Source organism: Aethalodelphis obliquidens, unplaced genomic scaffold (assembly GCF_003676395.1).
Source record: "Aethalodelphis obliquidens isolate GAN/ISIS:26980383/991018 unplaced genomic scaffold, ASM367639v1 scaffold55, whole genome shotgun sequence".
NCBI lineage: Eukaryota > Metazoa > Chordata > Mammalia > Artiodactyla > Delphinidae > Aethalodelphis > Aethalodelphis obliquidens.
This window is the reverse complement of record NW_020837999.1, coordinates 10,998,972-11,017,657: the sequence shown is the minus strand read 5'-3', so window position 1 is coordinate 11,017,657 and position 18,686 is coordinate 10,998,972. Positions and strand designations below refer to the sequence as shown.

General features: G+C 35.7%; 1 protein-coding gene across 2 annotated transcripts in view; it reads right to left on the bottom strand.

Annotated features, from left to right (window-relative positions):
* Positions 1–18,686, bottom strand: part of NME7 (NME/NM23 family member 7) — a 261,651-nt gene that overhangs the window by 168,295 nt on the left and 74,670 nt on the right. For both annotated transcript variants that reach the window (XM_027086385.1, XM_027086386.1), the window contains one exon: positions 15,418–15,526. In XM_027086385.1, the coding sequence (XP_026942186.1) occupies positions 15,418–15,526 (109 nt within the window). The remainder of the gene's footprint in view (positions 1–15,417; positions 15,527–18,686) is intronic.

Here is an 18,686-nt window from a genome sequence, read left to right as displayed (position 1 = left end):
ATTTAAGGTTTCCTTCCTTCTTACCATTTTGAAGCTTAACAAATTTGAAGGAAAAAAGACAGGAAACAATTGATCATTTTACTATTTGTTTGTAGTTCTAGAAAACTGTTTTATAGAGAGAAAATAGTTAAGAGCAAAGTTAAGTTGTTAACAAGGTAAATGGACAATATTCTTCAAAATTATGACAAAATTGGTTTTCACGTTTAATAATCTAGTAGTTTCAATTTTGCCACCAAAAAATATTTTCTGTAGAAATAACTTATTCTAATGTTAAGGTCTTTCCTGGAGTTGTGATATCTTCCCTTGATATTATAATATCTATACTCTACAGTAAACTGTACACTTGAAAGCAACCTTGCAGCCAATGAACCCACCCTTATACTGTGGAAAAGCCTGAAAAACACCTTTACTATGAATATTAAACTTACTCCTTGCAATAATAAGGTATAAACATCCAAAAACAAGACCTTATTCAAAGAAATGAGTGCCCATGAAGACATTTTGGTGAGCAAAACAACTTACAAAACTCAACATTAAAGAAGCAGCCAGTGTAGGAGTGTTCCCTTTTCTCCACACCCTCTCCAGCATTTAATGTTTGTAGATTTTTTGATGATGGCGTTCTGACTGGTGAGAGGTGATATTGATGGGAATGTAAATTGGTACAGCCACTATGGAGAACAGTATGGAGGTTCCTTAAAAAACTAAAAATAGAGCTACCATATGATCGAGCAATCCCACTCCTGGGCATATACCTGGAGAAAACCATAATTCAAAAAGATACATGCACCCCAATGTTCATTGCAGCACTATTTACAATAGCCAAGACATGGACTATGTCCATCAACAGAGGAATGGATAAAGAAGATGTGGTACATATATAATAAAATAATGTCATTTGCAGCAACATGGATGGACCTAGAGATTGTCAGAGAAGTCAGAGAAAGACAAATATCATATGATATCACTTATATGTGGAATCTTAAAAAAATGGTACAAATGAACTTATGTACAAAACAGAAATTGAGTCACAGATGTAGAAAACAAACTAATGGTTATCAAGGGGGAAAGAGGGGAGACATAAATTGGGAGACTGGGATTGACATATACACACCACTATATATAAAAGATAACTAATGAGAACCTACTGTATAACACAGGGAACTTTATTTGGCTCTCTGTAGTGACCTATATGGGAATGGAGTCTAGAAGAAAGTGGATATATGTATATGTATGGCTGATTCACTTTGCTGTACACCTGAAACTAACACAACATTGTAAATCAACTGTACTCCAATTAAAAAAGAAAAAGCAGCCAGTCTGTTGTACAAGACAACTCATCACAACCTGGATGATACGCTCCACAATACTGATACTAAATAGGGGTGGGTGAGATATAAAAATGGCGGATTAAGAAGTGTCAAAAGAAATCTTGCATTTTACTTCGGTAGGATCTGTGAAAGAAAAGTTTTAATCTTGATACAGCCAAGAATGCATGAACTATACATAAACAGATGTTGTGTTTGATATTAATAACCAATTTAAATCAAATTGGAGAAATCTGATTTCTTTTAAAATTTAAATCTAATGAAATAAAAGACATTTTAACTAAAAAATAGGGCTGGTGTGTCATTAAAATGTAATTAGTGTAAAGCCAAGTTAAAGCTAGAGATTATAAGAGTTTAAGAGTTTAATTTTCAATGCCAAAATACAAAAGAAATCACAAGCATTACTGAATTCAACAGAAGGAATTTAGTACTAATCCTAGCAAACATGCATAACAAATCAATTTAGGCATAAAAGCCAGGTGGAAAAGCTTTCTGTTTCCTAGACAGCAATATGTTACTAGGCAATACCACTTCACTGACAATCTTCCAGTAATTTTTAATCCGATGAAAAGATAAACCCACAGATCAGTTTGGCTTCAAATGTCTGTTACGATTTTTTGTTGGCTAGTAAGCAAAAATATTGTAGAATCACATTAAATCAATTGCAGATGAGAGTTTGGATTCAGCAGAATTGTTAAACTGAGAGCTAGTAAGGCACTTAAGTCTTAAAGGATCTCAAATTAATTCATTAGCTGATCATAATTTATTCCAGTAGGAAGTAGGCTGATAAAATATAGACCTAATTCATCTAATAGCATTTCTGATTCTGCACTTGCACCACACAGCCAGATCTAAAATGCACATTTTCCTTACCAATGTCCTAACAACCACAATCTGTAATTCCTTACAAAGCAATAAAAAGAGTAACCAATATAGCTTTACAGATGTACCCACAATATGGTAACTTGGTATATTAAAATTCATCATAACGTAATTAAGTGAGTAGAAAATAGTAAAGGCAGGCTCCACACCAATTCAGGAGCAACAGAGAAGACCCACAGGATCTAAAATCTCCAGGAAAAGGCCATCAATAACCCCTCCTTACTGGGAAGACAAGGATGGGCTCAGCATAGCAAAGGAAGCCAAGAACAGCTAGCCTGGCTGAAATAAGAGCACAATTTTAAAACAAGCACAGTCCAGGAAAAACATAATAGGGTACCAGGATGACAAGGGAGAAAGTGAAAATTTAGTATTAGGCAAATAGGTCATCAGCAGCCCAAAGTTAATGCCAGGTTACCACGGAAAACAAGTTAATCACACAATCGCAAAGCAATGTTACGTTTTTACAGCACAGGATACTGCCAACTTCTAGGTAGGGGGAGATCCTTCCTAATTTTAAAATAGGCCAGCCCCTCTTCTGGAGGGTGGAGTAAGCACAAGTCCCACTGGAAGTTGACTTCATGTTTGCAGGAGATTTTCATGAATTATACAAGTGCTATACATGTTATAACTCATCAATGGAAATCTGTTAGTTTTCTAGGAAAGCACAGTGAAAAAGACTGAAAAAGTAAATCAAAACCATGGATCCATAAGCTCTAACATGAACAAAACAAAGCAAATCTTTTCCCTTTCTTAAAATTAGTTCTGTTGTTTTGTATCTTTTTTTAAAAGACATATAAAGAAAAAGATTCTCAAAGCTTGTCTTTTGCACAATTTTCAAAATTATGAACATTTATTTTCTTTATTCCAGTTATCCAAAGTCACAGTTAAGGAGATCACAAATTTAGACATCTTACTACAAGAACATGGTTTCTTCTGTTGATTTTAAATGGCTCTGATTTCCTCAGCTGGCAAGATCTACATCGTCACTCACAGGCTTAAAAACAGACGTAATGCCACAACATGGGCCACAAATTTTATATAACTCTTACTCCTCGTCTGCTGGAAGCACATACTGTATGCACTGGGTATGGGCCTCCATTTTTGTTCTATTTTCCAGCATGTCCTTATGTAGGGGGCAGCTTTGCCATCTAGTGGTTCTCAAAATGTGATCCCTGCATAAGCAGCATTGTCCTGACCTGGGAACTTATTAGAAATGCAGACGTACCGAGTCAGACACTCTGAAGGTACAGCCCAGGAATGTGTATTTTAACAATCCAGATCCAGTGATATGGATGCTCACTAAAGTTCGAGAACCGTGACTGGGAGCAAGATCTCTGAGGACAAGAGAATATCACAATAACCATTCTCCTGGCCATGAACAAGGGCAATGTTATCTGAAAAGCTTATGATTTTAATTTTCAGTCCAATTCTTCCTTAATCCCTATACTCCAAACCTGCATCATCTTAAAAAGGAAGTCATAAAGGTATTAAATTCTCAAGTTTTGACTTTTTGGCCTTAATTTCCCCTACCCTCTCTCACATAATTTTTAAGAGCATTCCTCATTGGAAAACATGCAAAATGGAAGTAAAAGGGTATATGGTGAAAGTAAATCTCCCTCCCATCCCAGAATCTCAGTCTTTCTTCTTAGGGGAAATCACTGTCAGTAATTTCTTATATATTCTTCTAGAAATATTCAACGTATGTACAAATATATGGATATGGCCTTTTTGTTTTTAAGGAAATAAGAACATACTATACCATCTATTCTATGCCTTGCCCAATTTCTAAATATTTCCTGTAAAATATAAAATGTATATGTTTTATGGTAAAATATATAACAGATATGCTCAGTTTTATAATATTAAAGTGAACATATATGGTAACCTCCACTCAGGTCAAAAAAAAAAAAAAAAACCAGAACATTGCCAGGACCCTAGAAGCCCTCTGGGTGTGCCTCTCCAATCATCACCCTCTCTCCTCTCAGAGGCTACCTGACTTTGGAATAACCTTTTCCATGTATTTCTTTTTTCTTTACTACCTACATATGCATTCTTGAAAACATAGTTGACTTTTGCCTATATTTAAACTTATGAATAGCATCATATGGCTTCTAACTTTCTATGTCTTATTTTGTTCAACTTCAAGATTGTGAAATTCATCCATATTGTTGTGTTCAGCTGTTTGACAGAGAAGGAAGAACATGCCACATTGTAAACAGAATCTCTAATGGGAGAAGTGATTTTTAAAACAAACATTTTTCTGTATTCCTGTATTTTATGTAATGCATATTACTTCTGTTAATACAAGAGAAATTCCAAAAAACGTTACTAAGACAAATTCCTGGCTAAAACTCAGCATGACCCACCTCTGTATCTCTTTGATGTCTATTCCTTAAAAGGAGCATTCTGGTATTTTCAATGCCTAAAGAACACAGTTCCTAAAGAAAACATTCAACTTTAATTACGTATCAATGTAAGATCTTAGAGTGATGACTTTTCCTAAAGATCTCAAATTGGTTTTATATATATTACCCAATTTATCCTCACGCTATAGTTGTTAAGAATTTAAGGCATGTGTTTTGAATCACATTAACTAATAGCAGTCAGGTTAAATGAAAACTATCATCATACAAAGCCAAACACCATAAAACTCATACTGGAAATTTCATCTTTTTTTTTTTGCTGTATGCGGGCCTCTCACTGTTGTGGCCTCTCCCATTGTGGAGCACAGGCTCCAAACGCACAGGCCCAGTGGCCATGGCTCACAGGCCCAGCCACTCTGCAGCATGCGGGATCTTCCCAGACCGGGGCACGAACCCGTGTCCCCCACATCGGCAGGCGGACTCTCAACCACTGTGCCACCAAGGAAGCCCCTGGAAATTTCATCTTCTGACTCAGTCTAATGCGTAAGTAAGATTTGGCTTAAAGTTTGCCTGCCCTCAAATCCAGGATACTCTAAAGAATAAAAATAAAGAGTAGAGAATCTGGGCATAAATCAATACCAAAAAATCTCAAGATACACTTCAAGCACATCTGAGCTCTCTCCAATCTGTTTAAACTAAAATCCTTAATTTTATATATATATATATATATATATATATATAAAACTGAACCACTTTGCTGTACACCAGAAACTAACACAACACTGTAAGTCAACTATACTTCAATAATGAAAAAACATCCTTAAGATTATCCTGAAGAGACATTGCAAACCAGTCCTTTGATAACTAAGCTATTCCATGATGACCACCATGAAAATGGCTGTGGAGAAATAACTTCCCACTTGGCACACACAAGCCACCGTACACAGAGGTATAGTCGATGTAAGGTGGTAATAGGTTACAAATGAACTAACCACCAAAACAAGCAAGACCTTTGAACCACAGACTTTCTAGAGTAGGAAAGATGTGCGAATATGTAGAAAAGCAGGGTACCACTTATTAAACAACTCAAAAAGTAATTACAGTGATCATGTGCCTTCAGCATTTTTTCATAAGTATCTATCTACTGCTCCCGTCTTTTAACATGTCATTTGCAAACCCAAGCTTTCCACCTTTGTAAGGTACCATCTTTTCATTAGATATGTGCCTTTTTTCTTCCTCATGAGAATCAACTGCAATCATATTGTCAGAATTTCAGCATTCATAATCCGTCATGTAACATGAATCATCTTTCAAAGTCTTACCACACGAGATCATGTGGCTTTTCATTTTTAAAATATTTCCTGATGAAGTAACACGATGTGGCCTGAATCCCTGGACCCCAGCTCCACAGAGATGGGTCCAGCTCCTGGGCTGGAGGAAGGAATCAGCTGGAAGAGCAGAACCACAGCCTAGTGGAAGCAAGTCCTGTCTTCCTTCTGTCATTGTGCAATTACATGGGCATTTTTGCAGAGGAGGAGTTAGGAGGAGATACATAAACCAGTACCAGAGATTCCTCCAAGGCAGAAGAATGGGAACACACTGTCTTTGCAAACTCTTTGAGACAGGTTTTCCTCAAGTCTAGACCATTTCTAGCTATGCTCAGCATTAGTTATGACATCTACAATGACATGGCCCTCTAACAGTCATATATGTGAAAAATAAGCAAGGGGAGTGGTATTTTGTCATCCAAGTTCTGCATTTAACCTTGAATTGATCCTGTTCCTCCCCAAAGACTCTGTGCATATCTAGAATCTAACAGGTCAACAGATCAATATCTCAAAGGCAAATGTGTCAAGTTGCTTCAATAACATCATTCCCTGAAAGGTGACTCCTGAATCCTAATATACAAAAAAGTTGGAAAAAAGGAATGGGAAAATGAAGTTTCCAACTTATTTTCAAATAAAATAATCCTCCTGCCAATAAACATCATCCCTCAAGTAATATACACACAGGATGTCCCACAAGTCTTAGTGCAGTAACTTAGAAGTATAAATGCTCCAAATGTATAATAAAATATGATTTGAAAGTTAATTATATAAATTTCTTTTTAAAATACTTAGCAAAACATAAACTTTATGATTCAAAATACAAAAAATGGAATAACTATAAAAGAAATTTAAGTTAATTTTGTAAATGATATTTATTAAGTTTGTTGCATTTATAGTCCTAAAGTTTACAACTACACTAAGACTTCTGAGAGATCTTAGAAGTCACCTTCCTTAATGTTACACTTCTTCTAGCGCTCTTTCAATGAAAATGGGTTTCATTCTAATCTCACTAGAGAGAAATGTCAATCTAAGGACTGCCTAGCCACAGATAAACTTTTCTGTTATTTTTGTTAAACAACTGCTAAATAGAAATAAACAAGTATTTGAGATGCTACTTTGGTAAAGCAGAGTGCCCTGGATACCCAAATTTTCCATCACTCCAAGAAATTCTCACCAACCTGAAATCTAGCACAGGGAACTACCCCTGTAGAGTCATACGAATAAGGTGACTCTTCCTTAACCTTCCCCATGGTTGCTATTAACCTGCCACAGAGAACAAGCTAGGAATCTTCCACTTGGTATAAAATTTCCTAAGGCCAGCCTCTGATAAAGGCAGATCACCAGAGGAAATGCAGGGTGTTCCCTGTACGCAAAATTTCTAATAAATGGTTCTCAAACTGGACATTAGGTGTTCACCAGGACAACCTGGGGAGACTATTTAAATGCTTATTTCTGGGCTCTAGTCCAGACTTACTAAACTAAGTTCTGAAGTTAGGGCCCAGACATATGCATTTTAAAAGTCCCCCAAGTGGTTCTGGTGCACACTAAAGTTTGAGAAGCACTGTCTAGCATACAATTACACACCACCACTGATTTGGGTTCGAGTACCACATTCCTACCGTGTTAAGGTCTTAGGATGCTTTATACCACTTGAGGGAAACTGCTACATTGGCGGTCCCCAGTGAATCATGATCCCTGGTATTCATGCCTTTGTGTAATTCCTCTCATAATGATTTGGCCACATGACTAGACTTAGCCATTGGGACATTAAGACATGATGCAAGCAGAGGCTTGATTAGCACTTGCACAATGAAGACTGTCTTGGAATGCTCCTTTTGGAAGCCAGCAACCATGCCATAAAGAAGCTTAGGATAGACCACTGAATGGTGAGATGCCATGTGGAAAAAGTCTCTGAAGGATGAGAAACTATCTTGTACATTTCAGTTCCAGCACAGCTCCCAGCTGAATGAAGCCACCCAAGTGACCCCAGGTATACCACAGGAGAATTCCCAACTGAGCCCAGGTAATACACAGAATTGTGAGAAACCATTTTTAAGGAACTAAGTTTGGTGATGGTTGTTATAAAGCAATAGATAACTAAAACACAACTACTTCAGGTTTTTAAAAAATGTGTCATGTGATATAATCTCTAAAACTGCTACTGTTAATAGCTAACACTTTATTGTATACTTAGTATGCAAATTATTCCAAGTGCATCACATGTATTTACTTATTTATGACGTAGGTTCTATCACCTCCATTTTGCAGATCAAAAAAATGAAGCTTTAGGAGGTCAAGAAATGTCTTCAAGGCCACATAATTAGTGTCAAGCCATAGAATTATAACAGTCATTCCAAACATTATATCCTATGATCATCCTTGCCAGGTACTGTAGGATTTTCACTGAACTCTCTGCCATTCTTTTATCTATATTCTTGTTTCTTCTAATTCAGACATTTGAGTATAGATAGATCTTTTGCTTGTACTACACTTCACTAGGCTCTGAAGAGAGCCTACGATTCCTGATGCACACATCACAGTTGCTAGGTGCTAGTGCTTTGGCTGCCTAGCAACAGATGTTTCTTTATTCCAGTCAGGTGTGAAGAGCAAGCCCTGTCTTCCAACAATAAAAGACACAGTGATTTCTCATTGCTTTGTCATTGATTAAAAAAAAAAAAAACAACTATAATCATAAAGGTACACAATTAAGCCTGGAATAAATCTATTCAATCCTCCTGCTTTCACACAGTAACATTCAAACAATCAAAACTACTCATTGTCTAAATGTCTGCAAGGAGACATCAACCAGGACCAAGTTTATCCATTAAGAAAGACTTCTTAACTCTAAGAGTTTTAGACACTGTATTACAGTGCTAGAAATGTACAATTAAAATATGTACATTTTATGTTACATAAATTATACATCAATAAAGTTATTTAAAGTTAAAAAAGAAGGACATTCTCATACCAATAACTTGGAAGATGGGAAAAGAACATTTCAGTGGCTGCTTAAAGCATTCTAAAGTCTTCGCCTTTGGAAAAATTTGGACAGAGTGAACAAGTTTAAATTTTATTAATAAAATTTAGAGTTAAGTACATATGCTAAAATTTAGGCGGAACCAATTTAAAAATATACACTCTATAACAGAGGTCAGGAAACTTTTTCTGTAAAGGGTCAGACTTTAGGTTTTACTCTTTTGAAGTTTTACTGTATCTGTCACAACTACTCAACCCTACTCCTGTAGCAATAAAAGCAGCCATAGGTAATACATAAATGAGTATGGCTGTGTTCCAGTAAAACTTTATTTATGAAACCAGGCAGATGACCCAACTTAGCCCAATGGCTATAGTCTGCTGATCCCCTGATCTAGGACTTTCAAACTAGCAGATAAACAAAAGAGAAAGAGGGCAATAAAGAAAAATTTGTCCATCCAACAGAAGGTGGAAAGGGGTGGGGGTTTAAGAGCAGGGGAAAATAATGAAAAAAAAACTTTAAGAAAGATAAAGAAATCCAAATCAGTTATCACAATAAATGGCAATGGGTTAAATTCAACTATTCTAAGACTACTAGATTGGATTGAAAAAGCAAAAATTCCTTAAATAGGAATGAAACAAAATTCAGTCATAGTGATTATAAGATATATATTATAAGCAAAAGGCTTAAAAAAATTGGGAAAAGACATGCCTCCCTTTAAGGTAAACAACAAAAAACAATTACTGGAACTAAAGTAAGACTAATGTAAGGAGCAAAAAGATAATCACACACAACAAAGCCTCAGGACATACAAAGCAAAAGCAGTCCAAATTAAAGGGAGAAATGACAAATTCATAATAATAGATAATTTTAATGTGGAAGAATTTAACAAAGTTTTTTTCAGAAACTGATTATCCAAACAGACAAAAAAAAAAAAATTCAGTTTGGACAACAGGTTTGAATCAATAGCTATTTACATGTAAAGGGAGAACGATGCAACAATATCCTTCCTTTCAAACACACACTGGAATTTTTTTTTAATGAGCCATGAGTTAAGTCACAAAGGACATCAACAAATTTCAAAGAAATATCCATCATAGAGACCATATTCTCTGACAATGTTCAGACACTAAAGACTCCCAAATAACACATGGGCTAAAAAAAAAAATTATGAGGAGTACAAAATATTTTTTAAAGTATGACAATGAAACAAATACTGTTCCTGTAATCAGTTTGTAATCTAGTAGAGGAAAAAGACAATGATCACTCAAAAATTAATATATATTATGCATTGTAGCTATAAATATATATGTACATATATATATACGCACATACATACTAATTATACAATATATAATAGCAAAGCGTACTAAGGGCTATAAAAGAAAAGCACAGCATGCCAAGAGAACATGTCACTTGGGGTTTCTCTGAGAAAAATTACATTTTGGGGGCTGGGGGAAGGAGGAGGGGATGCACATCCCAGGCAAAGGGAAGAGCATGTAAAAAGGCCCTCAGGAGAGAAGGAACAAGGGGTATTAGAGAACTGAAAGGCAGGCAGCAGTGCTGGAGTGCAGGAGCAAGGGACAGAGTAACCTGAAACAAATGGAAATAAATTACACCTAGGAAAAGGAGATTCTTGAAATATAAAAATAGGATAAAAGAAACAAGAACTGTTTTAGTCAAATTAAACATCTTTAAAAATATAAAAAGCATTATTCCCATTTAACTGGAAAAGTTCTAAGGAAGTATTCTAAATTTACAATTCTCAATAATTTGTTATTCATCTCTTAACTGCCATTACCTTGTCCAGAACAGCAGTCATTTCTCCAGGTCCCATCTTAAACCATAAGTATGTTAAGATTTTTTAAAGTATTAAAATCACCCTTCATACTTATCAAGAACATCTTTCCACAATCAATTGACCTCAATATTCATGGAATGGCACAAATAATTCCAGCTGTAGAATCAAACAGCCCTGGATTTCAAGATGTTACCTATCCCTTCTAATTCTTAGATTCCACATCTGTAAAATGGGGTTAATAATCAAATTTGATGATGGGGATTTATAGGGTCTAAGTGATATGTATGAATGAAGAATGGTATAAACGAAGACAAACTTGGTGCAAATCTCAACCGCACCACTTAAGAGCTGTGTGACTTTGAGCAAGTTACTTAACATCTCACTGCCTAGGTTTCCTCCTCTGTGGCATATGTTTCAAACAGTACCTACCTTTACAGTTTTAAGAATTAAATAATTCATGTAAAGTACTTATCACTCCATAAATAAGAACTGCAATTAGTAATAAAATTTTTTATTGTTGTTCTATACTTAAGAAAAGTACTTTCTAACAGTCTCATTAACAAGATTTGAGACCTTCTTCCACTCTGCCCTCAGTCAACTCATTAAAACTGACAATCCCAGGGACTCTCATTTTCCTCTAAGGGTTATTGGACATTGGAACATATTAACAGGTAAACTTTCATTATTTCTAAAAAATTTTTTCAGTAGCGTAATGCGCAACTACTTCGTTAGGACCATTAAATGTAATCCTTCCTGAAGATTGGGATTCTTTTGTAGAACTAACAGAACTCTTGAGATTCCTTTCAAGTCAATAAATTAGTGATTTCATTTAAAGTTCCCACAACTTGCAAATTCATTAGATATTTTTACTGCCTATAATTCTGCATTTCAAAATGCATGCTAAGTTCCATAAAAAATCAGGGTCTTATATGTAGTTCAATGTACTTGGTGCATCTGTTATAAATTAGCTTCAACTCCTTCAGATAGAATAAAACAATCACAAAACTCCAAAACTGTGACATTCTAAGCAAAACTGGGCCACTCCAAGAATTTTTACTGAAATTGAGTTAGATTAACAATGTTAAATCCAATCTCTTTATTTATAATTAACATACAATCTATATTAGTTTCAGGTGTACAGCAATTCGACCTTATGAAATAATCACCACAATAAAACCAGTTATCATCCGACACCATACAAAGCTGTTACAGTATTACTAGCTATATTCCCTACATGTACATTACAACCTCCTGACTTATTTATTTTATAGCTATAAATTTGTACCTTTTAATCCCCTTCACCTATTTTGCCCATACCCCTATGCCCCTCCCCTCTGGCAACCACCAGTTTGTTCTCTGAATCTATGAGTCTGTTTCTCTTTTGTTTGTTTATTTGTTTTTTAGATTCTACATGTAAGTCAAATCATATGTAAATCCAATCTCTCTACACCAAAAAATGTCACAGCTCTTCCATAGTATCCCAGAAGCTGAATTACTTGAAGGAAATCCAATACAAAAAAGCTGGGAACTTAACCAATTCAATCCGCCCAAATTCAGGGGGGTTCCACAGGGTGTACTGTCTCTTCTAGAGCTCTTGGCCTACCTAGCATCAAAACTACCATTCAGGGTGGAAATTAACACTCTCAAAGAGGTTCTGAGTAAGAATAGCTCAATTTTTAAAAGTGAGGAACTTGATAAATATGATCTTGCTGAAGATCTAGTCCTGTTTCAGTTAGTGTATCAGAGACCATTCTGGCATTAAATTTACAAACTGGCAAACATTCTAATAAGTAATTTGCTTCCTATTTAGTTAAATGTAAACAGACAACCTCCAAACTGTCTCTATATATCTTTTACACATCTAAAATTGCTTTGAAATAGCCTCCGTGAAAATAGAAATGTTACAGCCAAAACACAACATTGAGATACAGAATATAACTTTCTTTTATAAGAATTTTCAATACAGTTCCACAGAATAATAGAATATCTGGGTTTAAAGGTTGAGAGGAAACTTTTTAAACCATCGTGACTCATTTTACTGAGAAGGAAACTAAAATCATACAATGCAGTAAAATCGTTTAATGCAGAAATCTGTTATAAGAAAGGAAAATTTCCAACAAAACTTCAGGGTTCTAATACTTCAAAAGGCTAATTTTTTTGGCCATTACAAGCGCAAAAGCAGCTCTCCCAGATTTGGCTACCTGGGCTACCTCCTGCCCAGTGCCAACCGTAATGGATGATCAGAATATGTAATTGCTGATAGCTGCTGAATCGACTAGATGGAAGCAATGATCCTACTTCATGGGCTTAAGTTAGACCGAGACTTTAAGAAAAATAAAATATTTTGTTCCTTACACACTAATAGGGATTTTCTTTCTCTCTGTGGATGATGGATTTTGTTAGTATTTTAAACTATTGCTTTGTTTCTAAGGAGCCATTCACCTTTAGTTAAAAATTAAAAGATAATGATATTGGTAGTAGTAGTGGTAGTAGTAATAGAGCAGTAATCATAATAGTAATAATGTCTAACACTTATGCAGCACTTAAGTAAGTGCTGGGCACTGCTTAGGACATTAATCTCTACATTTAATCATTTAGTTATCTAACCATTACATTAAGTGCATTTAAACCTTACAATTACCTTGTGAAGAAGGTATACTATTACTCTCATCTTGTAGATGAGGAAACATGGTACAAAGAGGTTAAGTAATTTATCCAATATCCTCATGGCTAGTAAGTAGCGGAGCCAGAATACAAACCTACACAGCCTGATTTCAGAGGAAAAATAATTCATTTCATCAATGGAATTAAACTAACTACATATAAATAATACTAAGGACATCAAAAACAAACACATTGCATAATTTTTAAGTTCGGAAAAAAACAGAAAAATTCACCTTGTTTTTCTTCCCTTTTAAAACCTGAGTCCCCAAATGACAAAATATATTTCAATCTACATATGTAAAAAGACTGCAAATATCCTAGTATATCCTATTATTTTCTTCCACCATCTATTCCACAAACTAAGCTCTTTTTTTCTAGCTCTCTTAGAAGTCAGAAGTGAATCACCACATCCATGTAAATTAACTAAAGGACTAAGAGTTAAGGCCGCCTACATCCACATGACATTATCATTTGTGCCAAGAAATTATTACCCACAAAGATAAAGCTGTAAATCATTAAATAACTTCATTGTTCACTTCAGGAACCTCCCAAAAGTCCATTTATCTCAACAATAGTCTATTCAAACAGTTCACAATATTCCCTCAACTGGGCAAATAACTCACTCATCAAACAAAATACTTTTAAGACTTGGTTAAAATCCTTGCCTCACTGTTTCTACTAATTCTAAACTATTATATCATAAATGTTGCCCCATTTCAATCATATCACCGCATTGACAGACCCACCTTACATATCTCAAGGTCACACCTGAAATTCTACAATATCTGCCCGTGACCTCTCCATTGTGAAATCCACTAAGACTCCATCCAGGTGTGATCTCCTTACTGTAGTAGGCAGTAAACTCAGTCTTGCTTAATCAACAAGCCATTCAGGTCTTCTTTGGGGGAGTGGACAATCAACAGAAGGTAACACTCCCTGTTCCATTTCAGCTGCTCTCTTCATAACTCCTTTTTAAAAAATCTCTTCTTCTAGACCACAGGTGAAATTAAATATACCAGGAAATCAGATCATTATAGAAAAAGAAACATAAACCAGCAATTGAAAGGGGGCCAAGTAAAGCTAATAATAAATTCAACATGAAACTTCAAACTATATTTAATTGTAGCCACAGTTTAAGCTGAATTGGGTTAGCTACTCATTTCAGAATGGTTTTAAAGCATCCCTAAAATTGAGGTTTAAAAAGAAACAAGGAAAAAATGCCCTGAAATGTCAAAGTTTAAATAAAGTATTCTGCCATCTGATTAGATTTAACAAAAATTTCTTATACTTTAACTCATATGCCTCTACTGTTACATGTCAAATATGGGTATATGAAATATAGTTTTAATCTTTAAAGACTAAAAATTATTTAAACCCATATAATATTTAGAAAATGAAATTTTTAAAAATCCATTCATTCATCTATTATTTAGTATATTCTAGTTTTTTAAGGATGATCTTTTAAATTATGCCCCATCTCATTTCCAAAAGGATTTGGGATGGCTGACAAAAATACATTGAGCAGACTAAAACAAACAGATGAAGGAAAATGAAGAAAAAATGTACAAACTCTCTCTCTCTCTCTCTCACACACACACACACACACACACACACACACACACACACATCAGTCAAAGAACTTTGTTTCAGATACAGAGAACCAAAAGAAGTTTCTATAGCTTTCTCAGAAAGGGCATACTGCAGATATGGTAGATATTGTTCTAGATTAGGAGTGCTGTTTAAGTGAATTAAGTGAATCACAGTCATGTGGTTGGGAGGAGAGGAGGCAGAGTAAGTCAAGGAATCAAGACCAGTAACAGGACGAGCATGACCATAATCAGCAACCCAAGGAACACCTTTTAGAAATGCTCAGATACAAAGAGAAAGATACAGATTCAGATAGATTTTGCCCTCATATTATGTCACCTTTATTCATGTGCCTTCAAAAAAAATGAATGAAAATATTAAAATTATACTTTAATTTCTATATATAAAATATATCAAGAAAAAACAAACATTAACAAAATAAGCTCCTATTAGCAAAATGTATTGGCTATATTGTATTCAACACAGCACTTACCTTCGCTGATGGCATGGGGCTTAACAATGCAACAAGTAGTACAGCTGGTAAATTTAGCAGTGTTTGCTGGCCCACAAACTCCACTCGAAGGAAAAAATAACTCCATTTCCTAAAGACAGAAAGAAATGACTTTGGCACATGTAATCTTGTTACAAATCTGTAAAACAACTCAGGAAATGTGCACAGAATACTATTATCCAGGTACTTCAGAGAGGAGCTAAAGCAGAGGATATGGGGGAAGTGTCTGCCTCAGGAAGGCCCCAGAGGGTCCTGCTCCATTACAATCTCTTCTCAAACTCCTAGAATATTTACGTGAGAGGTGAAGAACTATGCAATTACTTTTAAAGTTTCACAACATAAATTCTTTTCTTCAAATTTTCTAAAAATGCTTTTTACAAAGACTAACTGAACCTTGTTTTAAGTCTTAAAAGAACATATAAAGAAGTATTAAAGCAATGACAATATGTATCATTCAGGATTAAAGCTGAGAATGTCTTAACATATTTTGAGTATTGGAAGTAATCAATACAAAGTTCTTATTTTACCCAAAGCATCAGTTTATGAGACACAGGTCCAATTTTAAACTTTTCATTACAATATGTAAAATTCAATTAAAAATTAGGAAATCTTTACAGAAACAGATTAGTATTCAAGAATCAGAGCTACAGTTAAAACTAATTAAGTACATATAGTGCTAAAGTCAAATCCCATGAACCTTATTTTATAACCAGATTCAGGCTGTGCTATTTGCTTTGCACATAGTTCATTAAAATAACCACCCAGCAATTTGAACTAGCCACAAAGATGGCCACACTAATCAGTAAACTATTTAGACATATGCTTTCCTGCTTCTAAGCTTTTACTAGTATTACTTCTATTCCCTACAAAGCCCTCTGTTCCAAAGAACCATACCAACGTGTAAAGGGTCACTTTAAATATTATCTCCCCCAGGAGCCCCTTTTGATGCACCCCAATCAGTACACTGTACTCCTCCAAAGTTGTGGTTATTTTGGTAATTACCCCCCATGAATTATAAATTTGAAGAAAAGAACTAACTTGCATAGCCGTGTAGGTCCTTTAGCATCTAACACAAATAGCTCAAAGTAAATACTCACTTTTCACTGAATTTAAAAATTGAAAGATCGTAGGATGTGTTAGTGTACCACACTGGTGTTCATTAAAAAAAAAAAAACGATCTCTGGAAGATGAGGAAAGGTTCAAATAGTAGCGTATATACTTGAGTGATTCTGGGGTTAATGACACTTTAGAATTAAAATGTTCCATTCCTTAGACAAGTATCTTTCTATCGTATTGCTGCCTTTGCTTATTACTCTTCTTGATCAGTAACAGCAACTACCGCTTGTAGTCCTGTACCAGATGCTTTGATTACATGTTCTCGGAGAACGTGTAAGGTACAGGTGAAAACTCAGATACCTACAGGGTCCTGGTAGGTAATCAATGAGTGAATGAAGTAAACCTGGTGTGACAAGAAGGCAGGGTAGAGGGTTGCAAACTGGAAAGGGCGTGTCCCGTCTACAGTTCCCCTTTCTCTGCTTCCTTTGCAAAAAAACTCCTCAAAAGAGATGTCTTTATTCTGTCTTTACTTCTTCTCTTCCATTTCCTCTTAAACTTACAACTAATTAGGCTTTCATTCCACAAAGGCTATTCATGAAAATCCCTAATCACCTCCACGTTGCCAAGTACCCTGGATAATTCTCAGACCTCACCTTACCTGACCCAACAGCATTTGACACAATTGATCCCTACGTCCTGGAATGCTTTCATCACCTGGTTTTCTTCCCACTGCTCCTTTTCAGTCTCCTTTGATGACTTTCTCCCCTTTGGCAGACCCCTAAGTACTAGAGAGGGGTCTAGTACTATCTATTGTCACTATTCTACCTATTGTCACTCTCTTGTTGAGGCCCTCAAGTCCCATGGCTTTAAATGCTACCTGTATCCTGATGTCTCCTACATTTTAACCTCCAGGCCAACCTCCTCCCTAAACTCCACATCCATATCTACCACTTACAGACATTTCATATTTAAAACATCCAAAACAGACTTCGAATTTCCACTGTCTCCCATAAATCTGTTCAGTCCCACCCTTTTCCTTACCCTTCAATTGCACAAGCCAAAAATAAATAACAAAAACAAAGAACACAGTGGTTCTTGATTCCTCTCTACCTGTCCAATCTATCAGGAAATTCTTTAAAATATAACAAGAATACAACCACCTACCTCCACATCTGTCACTTTGGTCCATGTGACATGCCACCACCATCTCTCCCTTTAATACCTGCACTAACCTCCTAACTGATCTCCCAGTCCAACTTTTCCCACAAGTACCCCTACCCTGCCTGGTCTATTATTAACACAGCAGTCAGAATGAAACTAATAAAAACAGATCATGTCACTCCTCTGCACAGAACCCTCCACGACCTCCTATCTCATTCAGAATGAATTTCAAAGTCCTAGATATTGTAAAAGGCCTTATGTGACCTGGGCCCTGGCTATATCTGACCTAATCTCCAGCTATTTCCATGAAACACATCTCTGCCCCAGCATCACTGGCCTCACCTCCTCACTGTTCCTTGAACATAGCAAATATGCTCTCACCTCAGAGTTTTTGCATGTATTGTTCCCTTACTTGCTGGAACACTCTTTCCCCTAGACATTTGCTTGGATTTCTCACTCACTTCCTTCTGATCGCTCCTCAAACCAGATATTATAAGGACTTTCTATATGCTATATTTAATAACGTTCAACACCTCTACTCCACACACAATCCTGGTCTTTTTCTATATCCTTCCCCTGCTATATTTTCTTCAGAGCAATTACTAATAGACATCAGAGTTATAGGTCTATTTACTATCTGACATGCCCCCCCATCAGAAAAGCTATAAGCTCCATGAGTCAGGACTTTGCGTTTTTCACAGTAGCTTCTCAATAAATAGTTTAGAATGACTGAAATTCAGAAACATTTTATTTAACATATGTAGAATTTATATGGACACAGACACTCCGAAAGATTAAGAAACAAGCCCTTGCAAGTTAGCAAGTGGCAAAGTGATGATTCAAATCCAGGTCATACTGACTCCAAAGTCCTGAACTTTTTCTATCACCTTTCTTTCAGATGTAAAAAGCTATGCTAGAGGGGAGACCTTCAAGATGGCGGAGGAGTAAGACGTGGAGATCCCCATCCTACCCACAAATACATTAGAAATACATCTACATGTGGAACATGGGGTTTGCGTTCTGCATCTAATTTG